This window comes from Phyllobates terribilis, unplaced genomic scaffold (assembly GCF_046119375.1).
Source record: "Phyllobates terribilis strain yellow unplaced genomic scaffold, ASM4611937v1 Scaffold_3__8_contigs__length_932513732, whole genome shotgun sequence".
Lineage (NCBI taxonomy): Eukaryota > Metazoa > Chordata > Amphibia > Anura > Dendrobatidae > Phyllobates > Phyllobates terribilis.
Window position 1 is genome coordinate 752,078,068 of NW_027362763.1, and position 18,793 is coordinate 752,096,860.

The 18,793-nt window shown below is 45.4% G+C and overlaps 1 protein-coding gene across 1 annotated transcript in view; it reads right to left on the bottom strand.

Moving 5' to 3' along the window:
- DNAAF10 (dynein axonemal assembly factor 10) overlaps window positions 1-18,761 on the bottom strand; it is a 31,030-nt gene extending 12,269 nt beyond the window's left edge. The window contains exon 1 of the mRNA XM_073672181.1: window positions 18,462-18,761. Coding sequence (XP_073528282.1) covers window positions 18,462-18,647 — 186 coding nt within the window. The 5' untranslated portion in view covers window positions 18,648-18,761. The remainder of the gene's footprint in view (window positions 1-18,461) is intronic.
- Window positions 18,762-18,793: the final 32 nt, after the last annotated feature.

The window sequence follows — 18,793 nt, forward strand, 5'->3', positions numbered from 1 at the left end:
AAAGAATCCATGGTGTCACTGCTCTTACAGTAAAGAATCCATGGTGTCACTGCTCTTACAGTAAAGAATCCATGGTGTCACTGCTCTTACAGTAAAGAATAGCCAATTAAACCTGCTTTCCTTTAGATGTAGAGGATGGCCTCTTGTCGCCTTTGCAGGCCTAAGTGTAAAAAGATCATTATACAGATCTCTGTACTGTCCCCTCATATATTTGTGCATTGTACTAAGATCGCCCCTAATCATTTGCTTTTACAAACTGAATATCCCCCAGTCTGATAACCTGCCTTATCGCAGTTCACCCATTTCCTTGATAACCTTGGTTGCTCTTCTCAGCACCTGCTCTAGTATTGTATTTACAGTGGTGTTCAAAAGTTTACATACCCCGGCAGAATTTTTCCTTTTTTGGCCTTATTTCAGAGAATGGCTACTAAAGGTAACATACTCACCTGTGACCTGTTTGCTTGTAATCAGTCTGTGTGCATAAAAGCTGAGTTAGTTTCTGGGATCCAAACAGACTCTTGCATCTTTCATCCAACCACTGACATTTCTGGATTGTGAGTCATGGGGAAAGCAAAAGAATGGTCAATGGATCTATGGGAAAAAGGTAGTTTAACTGTATAACACAAAAAAGGGATACAAAAGAATATCCAAGGAATTGATAATCACAGTTTGAACGCTGCTGACTGGCATTAAAAAATGGAAAATCAGGGGCTCTGTAAAAAACAATCCACAGTCAAAAAATTTCGGCCACAACTGCCAGGAAAATTGTTCGGGATGCAAAGAAAAACCCACAAATAACATCACACTTGAAGAAAAATGGGCTGCATGGTCGAGTCGCCAGAAGAAAGCCATTACTGCGCAAATGCCACAAAGTATCTCGCCTACAATACACCAGACAGCACAGAGACAAGCCTCAAAACTTCTGGAACAAGGTAATTTGGAGTGATGACACCAAAATTGAACTTTTTGGCCACAACCATAAACGTTACATTTGGGGAGAGGTCAACAAGGCCTATGATAAAAGGATCACCATTCCTACTATAAAGCACGGAGGTGGATTGCTGATGTTTTGTGGATGTGTGAGCTACTAAGGCACAGGAAACTTGGTGCAAATTCAAGGAAAGATGAATGCAGCACGTTATCAGCAAATACTGGAGGCAAATTTGCACTCATCAGCCCGGAAGCTGCGCATGGGACGTACTTGGACGTTCCAACATGACAACGATCCAAAACACAAGGCCAAGTTGACCTGTTATTGGCTACAGCAGAACAAAGTGAAGGTTCTGGAGTGGCCATCTCAGTCTCCTGACCTCAATATCATTGAGCCACTCGAGGGAGATCTCAAGCTCGCAGTTCATGCTAGACAGCCCAGGAATTTACAGGAACTGGAGGCTTTTTGTCAAGAAGAATGGGCAGCTTTACCATCTGAGAAAATAAAAAACCTCATCCACAACTACCAAAAAACACTTCAAGCTGTCATTAATGTTAGAGGGGGCAATACACGGTATTAAGAACTGGGGTATGTGAACTTTTGATCAGAGTCATTTGGATGTTTTTGGTTGTCATTTAAAGAGAAAACACAGTAGTTTGACAGTAAATGGCTTCACCCAACCAATAACCATGAGTGGAGAACAAGTTTTTTTGTTATCATTCATATTCTCTGAAAAAAGGCCAAGAAATGGAAAATTCTGCCGGGGTATGTAAACTTTTGAGCACAACTGTATATAGCACCAACCTATTCCGCAGAGCTTTACAGTTAAGTTATTTCCTTCTTATACACTGGAGGGCAAAATTGTACACAGTGTCTAAGTGTGGCCGCACTAGTGACTTGTATAGAGGCCAAACTATGTTCTCGTCATCAGCCTCTGTGCCTCTTTTACTGCATCCTATGACTCTTTTTGCCTTGGCGGCAGCTGCCTGACACTGGTCACCAGATATGAGCGAATCAATTCGCAGGACCCTGGTGGCCACGTAATTATCCCATGGTTGCCGGACGGGAGCCCTGCCGACCACCTCCTACCTGATGGCATCTACCCATCCTCTTAGCCAGCTTGTCAAATCATCCTCATTGCGATGTGACGCACACACAACGTCGTGCCAGGACGGCTAATCAGAAGAGGAGCCGGGGATGTCGGCAGGTAGGAGACGGTTGGAAGGACTACAGGCCAGCAGTCACCGAGTACTGGCGTGGCCGTTGGATAAGGGTCTTGCAAATTTTTGGGCTTATCTCTAGAGTAGACACATCCTGTCCTGTAGATTTGTGAGACGCCACCGCAATGGCTTCCAGTTGTTGGGAAGGGTCTAGACTGAGACATGCTGTCTTATTGAGATTTTCCTTGATACAATCCATGCTTTACCTCCGCGTTGTGCAGGGATGTTTCCTCCATTGTGTATATTGTAATGCTTGAAGAGAAAATGGCTGCTGTTGCTTAGCAACAGAGGTAAGAAGCAGTACTTGCTGGAGGGAGGCAGAACACAGAACTGTGCCGTATTCTCTCCTCCGCATTCCCCGTAGTGCCTCAGGGTCTCCTGCTGCAGGTTAAGCCGTGTCTACAAGTATTATGTACAAATGGCTGACCTCTTCCTTTGGTCTTGCAGGATGACAGTCACTTGGATTTCAACAAAGCCCCATCCACATTCCTCTATGTCAGGGGTCTCAAACTTTTATTTTTAATAGCTTCGGTCGTTAAGGATGTGGAGATAATAAACATGTACTTTTTTGTGTTTACTTTAGTTTACATATAAAACAGCATTTTTAGTGGCAAAATATTTTTTCATGCTTTTATTTTTAATTTTTTTTTTTTTACATTTTTACAATTTTGTTTCCTCCAATTGGCCACATGCAGTAATATTGTTTTACAATTAGCACCATATAGTAATTCTGGCAAAAATCTAGTAATGTGTCCCATCCTGGTGGTCCCAATCTTGTAATAATGTGCCCCATCCTGGTGGTCCCAATCTTGTAATAATGTGCCCCATCCTGGTGGTCCCAATCTTGTAATAATGTGCCCCATCCTGGTGGTCCCAATCTTGTAATAATGTGCCCTATCCTGGTGGTCCCCATCTTGCAGTTATGTGGCCCATTCTGGTGGTCCCTACCTTGCAGTAATGTGGCCCATCTTGGTGGTCCCCATCTTGCAGTTATGTGCCCCATCCTGGTGGTCCCCATCTTGCAGTAATGTGCCCCATCCTGGTGGTCCCCATCTTGCAGTAATGTGCCCCATATTGGTGGTCCCTATCTTGCAGTAATGTGCCCCATTCTGGTGGTCCCCATCTTGCAGTAATGTGCCCCATTCTGGTGGTCCCTATCTTGCAGTAATATGCCCCATTCTGGTGGTCCCTATCCTGCAGTAATATGCCCCATCCTGGTGGTCCCTATCTTGCAGTAATGTGCCCCATTCTGGTGGTCCCCATCTTGCAGTAATGTGCCCCATTCTGGTGGTCCCTATCTTGCAGTAATATGCCCCATTCTGGTGGTCCCTATCTTGCAGTAATATGCCCCATCCTGGTGGTCCCTATCTTGCAGTAATGTGCCCCATCCTGGTGGTCCCTATCTTGCAGTAATATGCCCCATTCTGGTGGTCCCTATCTTGCAGTAATGTGCCCCATCCTGGTGGTCCCTATCTTGCAGTAATGTGCCCTATTCTGGTGGTCCCCATCTTGCAGTAATGTGCCCCATACTGGTGGTTCCTATCTTGCAGTAATGTGCCCCATTCTGGTGGTCCCCATCTTGCAGTAATGTGCCCCATTCTGGTGGTCCCTATCTTGCAGTAATATGCCCCATTCTGGTGGTCCCTATCTTGCAGTAATGTGCCCCATCCTGGTGGTCCCTATCTTGCAGTAATATGCCCCATTCTGGTGGTCCCAATCTTGTAGTAATGTGCCCCATCCAGGTCCCTATCTGGTAGAATTGTCCTCTGCGCTGTTCTTCACACACATAAAAAAAAGATTCCTCTCACCTGTCCTCCGTTCCCTTGGCGTCCTTTGTGCACATGCAGCCCGCAGGCACAGACCTCTTGATGATTACGACTTGGTCCAGGAGGAGCCGCCGACAGCAGCGCTGCATTGCCGCACAGAGACCGGCTATCAGCACAGCATTTCCAATGCCAGCCGCTGGCCAATCAGAGGCCAGCAGCTGACATCAGCGTATGGCAGTGACGTCATACGCCGCTGCGCTGGGACGCAGATATCAGCTGCTGGCTTCTGATTGGCCGGCGGCTGGCATTGAGAGCCAGTCTCTGTGCAGCAATGCAGCGCTGCTGTCAGTGGCTCCTCCTGCATCAGGTCGGGATCGTCAAGGGGTCTGTTCCATTTCTGGATTGTGAGTCATGGGGAAAGCAAAAGAATGGTCAATGGATCTATGGGAAAAAGGTAGTTTAACTGTATAACACAAAAAAGGGATACAAAAGAATATCCAAGGAATTGATAATCACAGTTTGAACGCTGCTGACTGGCATTAAAAAATGGAAAATCAGGGGCTCTGTAAAAAACAATCCACAGTCAAAAAATTTCGGCCACAACTGCCAGGAAAATTGTTCGGGATGCAAAGAAAAACCCACAAATAACATCACACTTGAAGAAAAATGGGCTGCATGGTCGAGTCGCCAGAAGAAAGCCATTACTGCGCAAATGCCACAAAGTATCTCGCCTACAATACACCAGACAGCACAGAGACAAGCCTCAAAACTTCTGGAACAAGGTAATTTGGAGTGATGAGACCAAAATTGAACTTTTTGGCCACAACCATAAACGTTACATTTGGGGAGAGGTCAACAAGGCCTATGATAAAAGGATCACCATTCCTACTATAAAGCACGGAGGTGGATTGCTGATGTTTTGTGGATGTGTGAGCTACTAAGGCACAGGAAACTTGGTGCAAATTCAAGGAAAGATGAATGCAGCACGTTATCAGCAAATACTGGAGGCAAATTTGCACTCATCAGCCCGGAAGCTGCGCATGGGACGCACTTGGACGTTCCAACATGACAACGATCCAAAACACAAGGCCAAGTTGACCTGTTATTGGCTACAGCAGAACAAAGTGAAGGTTCTGGAGTGGCCATCTCAGTCTCCTGACCTCAATATCATTGAGCCACTCGAGGGAGATCTCAAGCTCGCAGTTCATGCTAGACAGCCCAGGAATTTACAGGAACTGGAGGCTTTTTGTCAAGAAGAATGGGCAGCTTTACCATCTGAGAAAATAAAAAACCTCATCCACAACTACCAAAAAACACTTCAAGCTGTCATTGATGTTAGAGGGGGCAATACACGGTATTAAGAACTGGGGTATGTGAACTTTTGATCAGAGTCATTTGGATGTTTTTGGTTGTCATTTAAAGAGAAAACACAGTAGTTTGACAGTAAATGGCTTCACCCAACCAATAACCATGAGTGGAGAACAAGTTTTTTTGTTATCATTCATATTCTCTGAAAAAAGGCCAAGAAATGGAAAATTCTGCCGGGGTATGTAAACTTTTGAGCACAACTGTATATAGCACCAACCTATTCCGCAGAGCTTTACAGTTAAGTTATTTCCTTCTTATACACTGGAGGGCAAAATTGTACACAGTGTCTAAGTGTGGCCGCACTAGTGACTTGTATAGAGGCCAAACTATGTTCTCGTCATCAGCCTCTGTGCCTCTTTTACTGCATCCTATGACTCTTTTTGCCTTGGCGGCAGCTGCCTGACACTGGTCACCAGATATGAGCGAATCAATTCGCAGGACCCTGGTGGCCACGTAATTATCCCATGGTTGCCGGACGGGAGCCCTGCCGACCACCTCCTACCTGATGGCATCTACCCATCCTCTTAGCCAGCTTGTCAAATCATCCTCATTGCGATGTGACGCACACACAACGTCGTGCCAGGACGGCTAATCAGAAGAGGAGCCGGGGATGTCGGCAGGTAGGAGACGGTTGGAAGGACTACAGGCCAGCAGTCACCGAGTACTGGCGTGGCCGTTGGATAAGGGTCTTGCAAATTTTTGGGCTTATCTCTAGAGTAGACACATCCTGTCCTGTAGATTTGTGAGATGCCACCGCAATGGCTTCCAGTTGTTGGGAAGGGTCTAGACTGAGACATGCTGTCTTATTGAGATTTTCCTTGATACAATCCATGCTTTACCTCCGCGTTGTGCAGGGATGTTTCCTCCATTGTGTATATTGTAATGCCTGAAGAGAAAATGGCTGCTGTTGCTTAGCAACAGAGGTAAGAAGCAGTACTTGCTGGAGGGAGGCAGAACACAGAACTGTGCCGTATTCTCTCCTCCGCATTCCCCGTAGTGCCTCAGGGTCTCCTGCTGCAGGTTAAGCCGTGTCTACAAGTATTATGTACAAATGGCTGACCTCTTCCTTTGGTCTTGCAGGATGACAGTCACTTGGATTTCAACAAAGCCCCATCCACATTCCTCTATGTCAGGGGTCTCAAACTTTTATTTTTAATAGCTTCGGTCGTTAAGGATGTGGAGATAATAAACATGTACTTTTTTGTGTTTACTTTAGTTTACATATAAAACAGCATTTTTAGTGGCAAAATATTTTTTCATGCTTTTATTTTTAATTTTTTTTTTTTTACATTTTTACAATTTTGTTTCCTCCAATTGGCCACATGCAGTAATATTGTTTTACAATTAGCACCATATAGTAATTCTGGCAAAAATCTAGTAATGTGTCCCATCCTGGTGGTCCCAATCTTGTAATAATGTGCCCCATCCTGGTGGTCCCAATCTTGTAATAATGTGCCCCATCCTGGTGGTCCCAATCTTGTAATAATGTGCCCCATCCTGGTGGTCCCAATCTTGTAATAATGTGCCCTATCCTGGTGGTCCCCATCTTGCAGTTATGTGGCCCATTCTGGTGGTCCCTACCTTGCAGTAATGTGGCCCATCTTGGTGGTCCCCATCTTGCAGTTATGTGCCCCATCCTGGTGGTCCCCATCTTGCAGTAATGTGCCCCATCCTGGTGGTCCCCATCTTGCAGTAATGTGCCCCATATTGGTGGTCCCTATCTTGCAGTAATGTGCCCCATTCTGGTGGTCCCCATCTTGCAGTAATGTGCCCCATTCTGGTGGTCCCTATCTTGCAGTAATATGCCCCATTCTGGTGGTCCCTATCCTGCAGTAATATGCCCCATCCTGGTGGTCCCTATCTTGCAGTAATGTGCCCCATTCTGGTGGTCCCCATCTTGCAGTAATGTGCCCCATTCTGGTGGTCCCTATCTTGCAGTAATATGCCCCATTCTGGTGGTCCCTATCTTGCAGTAATATGCCCCATCCTGGTGGTCCCTATCTTGCAGTAATGTGCCCCATCCTGGTGGTCCCTATCTTGCAGTAATATGCCCCATTCTGGTGGTCCCTATCTTGCAGTAATGTGCCCCATCCTGGTGGTCCCTATCTTGCAGTAATGTGCCCTATTCTGGTGGTCCCCATCTTGCAGTAATGTGCCCCATACTGGTGGTTCCTATCTTGCAGTAATGTGCCCCATTCTGGTGGTCCCCATCTTGCAGTAATGTGCCCCATTCTGGTGGTCCCTATCTTGCAGTAATATGCCCCATTCTGGTGGTCCCTATCTTGCAGTAATGTGCCCCATCCTGGTGGTCCCTATCTTGCAGTAATATGCCCCATTCTGGTGGTCCCAATCTTGTAGTAATGTGCCCCATCCAGGTCCCTATCTGGTAGAATTGTCCTCTGCGCTGTTCTTCACACACATAAAAAAAAGATTCCTCTCACCTGTCCTCCGTTCCCTTGGCGTCCTTTGTGCACATGCAGCCCGCAGGCACAGACCTCTTGATGATTACGACTTGGTCCAGGAGGAGCCGCCGACAGCAGCGCTGCATTGCCGCACAGAGACCGGCTATCAGCACAGCATTTCCAATGCCAGCCGCTGGCCAATCAGAGGCCAGCAGCTGACATCAGCGTATGGCAGTGACGTCATACGCCGCTGCGCTGGGACGCAGATATCAGCTGCTGGCTTCTGATTGGCCGGCGGCTGGCATTGAGAGCCAGTCTCTGTGCAGCAATGCAGCGCTGCTGTCAGTGGCTCCTCCTGCATCAGGTCGGGATCGTCAAGGGGTCTGTTCCTGCGGGCCGCGTGTTTGAGACCTCTGTTCTATGTGATGAGCTGCTGGCAAGATGTCAGGAAAAGTCTTAGGTCGAAATTCAGACAGCTATGAAACTTGGTTAAGTACAGACTGTGAAGGCTCAGACCAAATTTCACTGATGAATAAATGTGGCCTTAAGGGTAGTCCCATCTTAGCAAGGAAAGGCGTATTACTAGGCTATACCAACACCTAATAATTGCTATCCCTAAAAAGGCGCTAGAGTACCCCTTCAGTGAAGTACAGTTTTTCCCTGCCCAGTGGTGCTTGCGGCCATCTGTGTCTGCAGTGAAATGCAGTCAGCCCTACTCTAGTGAATGGGACTGAGCCGTAGCAGGAGGCTGTAAATGACACCGGGCAGGGAGCACGCAGTGGCGTGGACACCGGGCAGGGAGCACGCAGTGGCATAATCTCAGGATGAGTGGGGGTCCCAATGGTTAGACCCTTGCGATCAATTAGTGATGGCATATCCTCAGGATACGCCATCACTAAGTAATACGGAATACCTCTTTAAGCTGAATTTATGCAGTGGGTTTCATCTAACGTGTATGAGGTTCTCCTGACAGCAGACATCGGGGAAGATGAAAATCCCTGAGATGCCGCAGCCAAAAGGGACTGCGCCATTTTTGTTACAGACAGTGTGATTAAATGATAGGTTCGTTTTTCATTTTGAGAAGTGACAAATCCCACAAGGACAACATCTGCAAGGAGTTTGTATGTTCTGCGTGGGTTTCCTCCGGGTTCTCTAGTTTCCTCCCACACTACAAAGTCATACTGATAGGGAATGAGGATTGTGAGCCCCAATGAGGACAGCGATGATGATGATGTCTCAAGTGCTGCGGAATTAATGGCGCTATACAAGTGAGTAAAATAAATAAATATGAGCAAATTAATCTGCAGGATCCTGGTCCAGCAGCAGCTAGATGGGAACCCTGCAGACCGCCTCCTGTCTGCCGCCATCTCATCTTTTGACTAGCCGGCCTGGTACGACATCGTTGTTGCAGATGATCGCACAACTCAACATTGGACGAAGGTGACTAACAAAAGAGGAGCTGGCGATGCCGGCATGTAGGAGGTGGTTCGCAGAATTCCCATTCAGCATCTAAAAAGCACTTTTATTAGGCAAAATATAAAAAAGGCAAAAATAAATTAGGCTATATATATATTATATATATATTAGTGGTAGATCGCTCACTCGGCTGCGCACGGAGGTTGATTTATTATAATGCTGCATAAACCAACCTTTAGTCCATAAAAATAAACAAACACAGCCCGCTGGGCAAAACAGGAAGACAAAGCAAAAATGGTAACACATAGAAACCAGTCCTTGGAGTAGCAGGGATTCACCTGCTGAGAGTTCAGCAACTCCACATGGTTCAAACACAAGCTCTCTTGTGGAGCTTACTTCTCCAGACATTGAGCTCTGAATGCCTCAGCTGGCTGAGTATTTAAACTCCCCCAGACCACACCCTGGGGAGGAGATATGGAGAACAACCTCCCACCTGCTCTATGGTTGCTCTCATAAAAACACGCCCTTTGGAATTGGAGACTTAAGTTTCCTTCAGCACGTTATGTGCAAGGAGGAGTTAACGGTTTTAATTCACTGAAGCCAATAGCCTCAGGGAAACATATCTTCCCCTCCACCACTTTACCAGCTGCCTGGTGAACTGCAGGGCAAAAAAATAAAATAAATAAAAAAAGAATTACAGAATAGCTGTTTTTAGTCTCACAAAAATGAAATAAAAAAACTATAAAAATGCTAAATTGTGCCAATAAATCTAAAACTATAGCTTAAGGTGGGAGTTTATAAATCCAAAAAATAACAGTATAATAATTAGTGAGTGGTCCTTTCACAGTGGCACAATCTGTGCATGACATATTGAGGGCTGAAATGGCATATCTATGGAAAACGTTCACTCTGCAACATCAATTGTGCACAAATTTTTGGATAGCACCTGTGCAGTCAAAATGCTGACTATACCCTTAAAGAGGTTGTCCACTACTTGTACACTGATGACCTATCCTTAGGATTGGTCATCAATGTCTGATTGGTCGGGGTCCGACACCCGGCACGCCCGCTGATCAGCTGTTCTGTGTCGGCAGCCGGAACTGCTCGATTGCGGAGCTGCTCTGTCTTCTAATAGTGGCCGAGGCAAGGTATTACACATCAAATCAATAGGAGGCAGATGTGTAATACCCTGCCTCTGCCACTATTAGAAGACAGAGCAGCTCCGCAATTGAACAGTTCTGGCCAGCGGCAGACGACACCAAGAACAGCTGATCGGCGGGAGTGCCGGGTGCCGGAATTGACCAATCGGACATTGATGACCTGTACTAAGGATAGGTCATAAATGTACAAGTAGTGGACAATCTCTTCAAGACTTGTTCAGACAAGCATATAATCGGTCTGTGCGTTGTCCGTATTTATTATACTTCTGTAGTGCCATCATATTTCACAGCGCTTTACAGATATCAGCATTGCTGATGTCTTTTGGGTGTGGGAGGAAACTGGAGAACCTGGAAAAACTCACTCAAACTTGGGAAGATTATTGTCCTTGGTGGAATTTGTACCCAGGGCGCCAACTCTGAGAAGCAGCTGTGCTAATCCCAGAGAAAACAGGGGGGAAAAAACAAGCTCCCCTCCAATCTGAGAAATTCATTCTTTGGGGAACAGAACTCCATGACCTTGCGTCCTCCACAATAGAAGAAAATGAACATACAGGTTTCATACCTAATGCGCATTCTTAGTTTTGGCATGCCACGACTAATAACACCTGTTGCGTTTGGGCAAGACTATACAAGTGAAAACCAATGATGGAAGACAATGAAATAAATGGGATGTTTTATCCTTGAGAGCAGAACAATTTGTTTTTCTTCAATTGTTAACCACTGAGAAGGTGTAAAACACACGCCATGTGGACAGCACGCTGAACAGTGCAAGTCAATGTGGTAGTTCACATCAATGTTTTTACATGAAGAGTAACACTCTGTGCATTAAAAAAAAATAAAAAAAATTTGGGGCAATTTCACGCCAGTTTTAAGCAGCTCCGCCAAAAGGGGCAGAACTGGAAAGTAGCCGTGGTGTGGTTACACCCATCTGTTAAATGTAAAGTGACAGTGTTTATTATGCCAGAAATGTTACTCCAGTCCATGACTGGAGTGACAATTCTGGTGAGGCACACAAAGGCCACACCACTGAGAAGATTCACCAAATGCATTAAGAGCCTCTTAATGATGTTGGCGCATATGACTCCAAAACGCCCCTTCACTAAGACTGACCTGTGCAACACTAGTTTAAAAAAATTGGGGACAATGGAAGCGCAAAAAACGGATCACATAAAAGTTACCAGCAATACGGCCTGCATTTTTCACGCATCCATGACGGTTACTAACATATGAAAAACTGTATTTCCCCGTTTATGAATAAATTATTCATGTAAAAACTGGCTACAAAACAGATGTAAAAAAAAAAAAAAAACCCTAATATACAGATAACAATAGGGGATGTAAAATAGTCGTTTTTTCAGGGTGAACAACGGACGGTTTTGGGTAGGCTAGTCTGACCCCAGCCTTAGAGGAATGCCTTTTTTCTATAGCCCAAGGATACTCCAGCCGCTGGGAATGTATAGGGTAAGCGGATGGTTATAGGGAGAGCCTTATGAATTCTTTTTTTTCTTATTCGCCATTGTAAAAATGTAAAAATTTTGAGCCAAGTCGACTTATTATTGAAACAAAATGTAATTTTGCATTTTTTACACCCGAATGGGGATTCATCAAGTAAGCGGGGAAACTTTATGTAATTGGTTACATGGGGCGAGGTGCATGGGGACTAATGTGTTTTTAACTTTAGGACACACTTTTGTCATTTATTGGATGATGTCTGTCCCTTTATGAAAGTTTCCTAACAACTCTAATGCACTTATCTAGTCTGATACTGCTTTCTGTAATATCCGTTGTGATGAGCCATTGTGATGTAATCCTTAGACAGAGTTGATGTCACAGTCACAGGCTAGTGATGTCACAGACAGCCAGAACTCTGATCTTCCCTGCCTCTTCTAGAGCAGCAGTGTCCGGCTCATTCTCAGACTACATCTTCTCTCCTGCACTTAGTGACTCCATACAGCAGGGGGACCCCCAAATCTCTTCTAGTTCCGGACAAGCATGAAGTTGGGGTACTTCCTATTCCTACCCTGTCTCCTCCTCTGTGCTTCCCTGGAGGCACGGCCAGTACTAAAGCAGCAGTGGACAGAAGACCAAAATCAGCTGCAGAACAGATACAGCGGCTACTATGATGATCTTCTCTATACACCCAACACAAACATCATGGAAGACATCACCAACAATCCTCCATCCAGGAGAAACATTAGACTCCATCCACTCACTCCTAAAAGAATAATTATAAGAATCACTAATTCTCCTGAAGCCAGAACAGTGGAAAACATCTTTGAATCTCGAGATTCAGCCGAGGCAGTTCAAGAAACAGTATCTTCTGTGACAAAGTGGGTGCTCATTGGACTGGGAGTGCTCGCCCTTTGTATCTGCTTGGTCATATTTTCCTTTAAAGTCATGTTCAAGCGGCAGGAAGACAAAATCCCAGACGATGAAAAAGTGGCAGCGGATACAGAGTTAGAACAAGCATAACAACGTCTTCACTGGCCTGAAACCTCATGATTGAGCGTGACGAAGCATTAACGATAGTGCTGGATATTATATTATCAATAAAAGTCATTGCTCAAAAGCTGCAGCTTCTAGTGAGATTTATTACAACTCTCTATTCATTGATGAGTCCTTCTTTCGCCATGAGAAATTTATTTTTATCAAATAACAAAATGCAAAGTAAATGAACAAAAGATAAATCTATATCAAATCAATATTTGGTGACCGCCCTTTGCCTTCAGAACAGCATCAGTTCTACGTAATTGCACACAGTTTTTGAAGGAACTCAGCAGGGAGGTTGTTCCAAACATCTTGGAGAATTAACCACAGATCTTCTGTGGATGTTGCTTTGGCAAATTGTTTTGTCTCTTCATGTAATCCCAGACACTCGATGTTGAGATCAGAGCTCTCTCAGGGGTATATCATCACTTCCAGGACTCCTTAAAGCACCACTCCGGCATTTTTGTTTATTAGCCAGCACTGGAGTGGCGCTTTAAATGAAAGCCCCCTGCCCCTGGTCATATACTCACCTTCTGGCAGTTTCACCTTCTAACGCTGCCAATCCGGTCCCCCCTGCTCCATCTTGTGACAGTAGCTTCTGACTGGCCAAAAGGCAGAAGCAACATCAGAAGCTCTCAATGCAAGTCTGAGAGCCAGAACGAGGCTCTCAAACTTGTATAGTAAAGTGACCTCCAACGCGCGCCGGCAGGTCACTTGTCGGCAGAGATGGACCGGAGCGACGCTAGAAAGAATGAAGGGGACGACAGGTGAGTATGAGATAGTGAGTGGGCTTACATTTAAAGCACCACTCCAGCGGTGCGGTAAAAAAAAAAAAAATGCTGGAGTGGTGCTTTAATCTTCTTTACGTCAAAACGATGTACCATAGACTTACATTGTAAAAGAGACTGCCGGCTCATGCATAGAAGACAGAGAGATCCGTACAGTCTGAAGAGCGGTGACGTCACTCCGAAAAGGAGCAGAACGGCGCTAGATCTCGGAGAAAGTGGCAGTAAGTGCGTATATTAACACACTGAGTCACAGATATACAGTACAGACCAAAAGTTTGGGCACACCTTCTCATTTAAAGATTTTTCTGTATTTTCATGACTTTGAAAATTGTACATTCACACTGAAGGCATCAAAACTATGAATTGACACATGTGGAATTATATACTTAACAAAAAAGTGTGAAACAACTGAAAATATGTCTTATATTCTAGGTTCTTCAAAGTAGCCACCTTTTGCTTTGATGACTGCTTTGCACACTCTAGGCATTCTCTTGTTGAGCTTCAAGAGGTAGTCACCGGAAATGGTTTTCACTTCACAGGTGTGCCCTGTCAGGTTTAATAATTGGGATTTCTTGCCTTATAAATGGGGTTGGAACCATCAGTTGTGTTGTGCAGAAGTCAGGTGGATACACAGCTGATAGTCCTACTGAATAGACTGTTAGAATTTGTATTATGGCAAGAAAAAAGCAGCTAAGTAAAGAAAAACGAGTGGCTATCATTACTTTAAGAAATGAAGGCTAGTCAGTGCGAAAAATTGGGCAAACTTTGAATGTGTCCCTAAGTTCAGTTGCAAAAACCATCAAGCGCTACAAAGAAACTGGCTCACATGAGGACCCCCCCAGGAAAGGAAGACCAAGAGTCACCTCTGCTTCTGAGGATAAGTTTATCCGAGTCACCAGCCTCAGAAATCACAGGTTAACAGCAGCTCAGATTAGAGACCAGGTCAATTCCACACAGAGTTCTAGCAGCAGACACATCTCTACTACAACTGTTAAGAGGAGACTTTGTGCAGCAGGCCTTCATGGTAAAATGGCTGCTAGGAAACCACTGCTAAGGACAGGCAACAAGCAGAAGAGACTTGTTTGGGCTAAAGAATACAAGGAATGGACATTAGACCAGTGGAAATCTGTGCTTTGGTCTGATGAGTCCAAATTTGAGATCTTTGGTTCCAAACACCATGTCTTTGTGCGACGCAGAAAAGGTGAACGGATGGACTCTACATGCCTGGCTCCCACCGTGAAGCATGGAGGAGGAGGTGTGATGGTGTGGTGGTGCTTTGCTGGTGACACTGTTGGGGATTTATTCAAAATTGAAGGCATACTGAACCAGCATGGCTACCACAGCATCTTGCAGCGGCATGCTATTCCATCCGGTTTGCGTTTAGTTGGACCATCATTTATTTTTCAACAGGACAATGACCCCAAACACACCTCCAGGCTGTGTAAGGGCTATTTGACCAAGAGGGAGAGTGATGGGGTGCTACGCCAGATGACCTGGCCTCTACAGTCACCAGACCTGAACCCAATCGAGATGGCTTGGGGTGAGCTGGACCGCAGAGTGAAGGCAAAAGGGCTAAGCATATCTGGGAACTCCTTCAAGATTGTTGGAAGACCATTTCCGGTGACTACCTCTTGAAGCTCATCAAGAGAATGCCAAGAGAGTGCAAAGCAGTCATCAAAGCAAAAGGTGGCTACTTTGAAGAACCTAGAATATAAGACATATTTTCAGTTGTTTCACACTTTTTTGTTTAGTATATAATTCCACATGTGGTAATTCATAGTTTTGATGCCTAAAGTGGAAATGTACAATTTTCAAAGTCATGAAAATACAGAAAAATCTTTAAATGAGAAGATGTGCCCAAACTTTTGGTCTGTACTGTATATAAATGCAAAATGTACATATATAACAACATGGCTCACTGAAAACATGTACCCATTAAAATATAGCATTTATTAATAAATCTCTAAAAACATCAGACAATGTATTAATTGTAAACACACTTATAGGACAAGAGGTAAAATAAGGGCCGTTGGGGCTCAGGTCAAATAATAATAGTATTTGCCTATAGAATACCCTACCCTTGATATGACCCTTCCCAGCCATGGAGGTTGGCACCCTAACCTTCGCAGATGGTGAGCCCGCTCCATGATGGCAGGCCCGGATTTCCCCTACAGCTGATGTCCCCTGGACCAATATATGTCCAGATTTGGTCATGTGACCAGTCAATTCTTATATGTCAAACAAATGCTCTTACTAATCTGAATAGATCACTCATTAGTGTTAACCATTGAATCAGTCCAGAGTAACACTATAGTATTTTTGGCACAGATGATTAAAAAATTACTAGCTCTACTACTGTATTTTACTGGGGACAGCTTCTACCCAATCCATCACTTGGAACCAATACCAGAGTCTTATTCGTATCATAAACCAACCTCTGTGAGGGAAAACATATTGAACATATTGCATTATAGAAGCAGTGTCAGATATCCCACCTGGAATGAGCGGACTGTGCCCTGTGTAGCCAGAAACAATATAAAACTGCATTATACACGGCTCAAAAAAATAAAGGGAGCATTTAAATATCACATCCTAGATAAAACTGAATTAAATATTCTAGCTGCAAATCTTTATTCATTGCATAGTGGAATGCGTTGAGAACAATAAAACATAAAAATGATCAATGTAAATCCAAATTAATATCCCATGGAGGTCTGGATGTGGAATAATACTCAAAATCAAAGCGTAAAATCAAATTACAGGCTGATCCAACTTCAGTGGAAATGCCTCAAGACAAAGAAATGAGGCTCAGTATTGTGTGTGGCCTCCACGTGCCTGTATGACCTCCCTACAACGCCTGGGCATGCTCCTGATGAGGTTGCGGATGGTCTCCTGTGGGATCTCCTCCCAGACCTGGACTAAAGCATCCGCCAACTCCTGGACAGCCTGTGGTACAACGTGACGTTGGTGGATGGAGCGAGACATGATGTCCCAGATGTTCTCGGTTGGATTAAGGTCTGGGGAACGGGCGGGCCAGTCCAAAGCATCAATGCCTTCATCATGCAGGAACTGCTGACACACGTCAGCCACATAAGGCCTAGCATTGTCCTGCATTAGGAGGAACCCAGAGCCAACCGCACCAGCATATGGTCTCACAAGGGGTCTGAGGATCTCATTTCGGTACCTAATGGCAGTCAGGGTACCCCTGGCTAGCACATGTAGGGCTTTACGGTCCTCCAAAGAAATGCCACCCACACCATTACTGACCCACTGCCAAACCGGTCATGCTGAAGGATGTTGCAGACAGCAGAACCTTCTCCACTGCGTCTCCAAACTCTGTCACGTCTGCTCAGTATGAACCTGCTCTCACCCGTGAAGAGCACAGGGCACCAATGTCGAATCTGCCAATCTTTGTGTTCTCTGGCAAATGCCAATCACCCTGCACGGCGTTGGGCTGTAAGCATAACACCCACTTGTGGACGTCGGGCCCTCATACCACTCTCATGGAGTCTGTTTCTGACAGTTTGTGCAGACACATGCACATTTGTGGCCTGCTGGAGGTCATTTTGCAGGGCTCTGGCAGTGCTCCTCCTGTTTCTTCTTGCACAAAGGAGGAGGTAGTGGTCCTGCTGCTGGGTTGTTGCCCTCCTACGGCCCCCTCCATGTCTCCTGGTGTACTGGCCTGTCTCCTGGTATCTGCTCCATGCTCTGGACACTGTGCTAACAGACACAGCTACCCTTCTTCCCACAGCTCACATTGATGTGCCATCCTGGATGAGCTGCACTACCTGAGCAACTTCTGTGGGTTATAGACACCGCCTCATGCTACTGTACCTCTAGGGGAGAGAGCAATGACAAAATGCAAAAGTGACCAAAACAACAGCCAAAAAGGATGAGAACAGAGAAATGGCCTGTGGTCACCACCTGCAGAACAACTCCTTTATAGGGGGTATCTTGCCAATTGCCGATCATTTCTACCAGTTGTCTGTTTCATTTGCACAACAGCAGAAGAAATTGATTGTCAATCAGCGTTGCTTCATAACTGGACAGGTAGATTTCACAGAAGTGCGATTGACTTAGAGTTACATTGTGTTGTTTAAGTGTTTTTTTGAGCAGTGTGTGTATATAATATACACACATCCTAACCCCTTTATTATGAGTATACAGTATCAAAATGATCCAACTGTCCTAAGGGAGGTACACCCTACATAGCCAGACATAGTAACAGCATATTTATAAGAATAGATCACCAAGAGACAAATAACTCAACACGTTTCCCCTATTCAAAGCTTCTTCAGGAGTGATAGATGACTGGTGTATAACATTAAGAAGAAGTGATGTACTTAGATGTAATTCTGTCTATCGAGCCATATGATCAGGCCCCGGCAACGCAGGGGATAACATCCTCAATGAAGTGTGCAGGGCCTGCCATCGCTGAGCGTGGGCGCCATATGCGAAATTTCAAGTGCCAACCTCCGCGGCTGGGAAGGGTCATATCAAGGGCAGGATAGGGTATTCTATAGGCATATACTATTATTATCTGACCAGAGCCCCGACAACCCTTATTTTACCTCTTATCTGATGTTTTAAGAGATTCATTAATAAAAGCTATATTTTAATGGGTACATGTTTTCGGTGAGCCGTATATTAGCATTCGGTTATGGAGGGGCTTCTTTGACCCTTCCTGAATATTATTGCCCCGCTGCCCCATGTACTGCATTATCCGCACTGATCACATAATAATCAGTAGTATTACTGCCTCCTCCATGTGTGGGACCTGATGTTGGCAGTTACTGGTTACCATGACAACGTGTACACACTGACACCACGCAAACCTGACGGCCGGGCACTGTTCACACTGCACATATGCACAGAGCAGATCTCCCCGCAGATCGCTGCGCCCCTCATGTACGTGGTACTGACCTCCCGGAGGAGCTTGGCCTCCCCGTGCTGGATCTCATAGATCTGCATGATTCCGCTCCCTCTCGCTAGATTCCCCAGACATACGAACTTGGCGCTGCAGGGGATCCATTTGCAGTCGAACAAGGTGTAATTCACCGATTTCTGGACGTGAGCGATAATCTGCGGCTTCTCCAGCGGCGACGACATCGCTGCAACCCAATAAGTGTGTGCTCGTCCCCGGGGCTTCCACTCAGTGACCCAAACACCCGAGCTCCTCCCACACCCGACACCTACAGCCCTGCATGAAGCCCAGGGCTGCCCCGTTCCTGCCTGTCCAAAATTATCTAATAGAA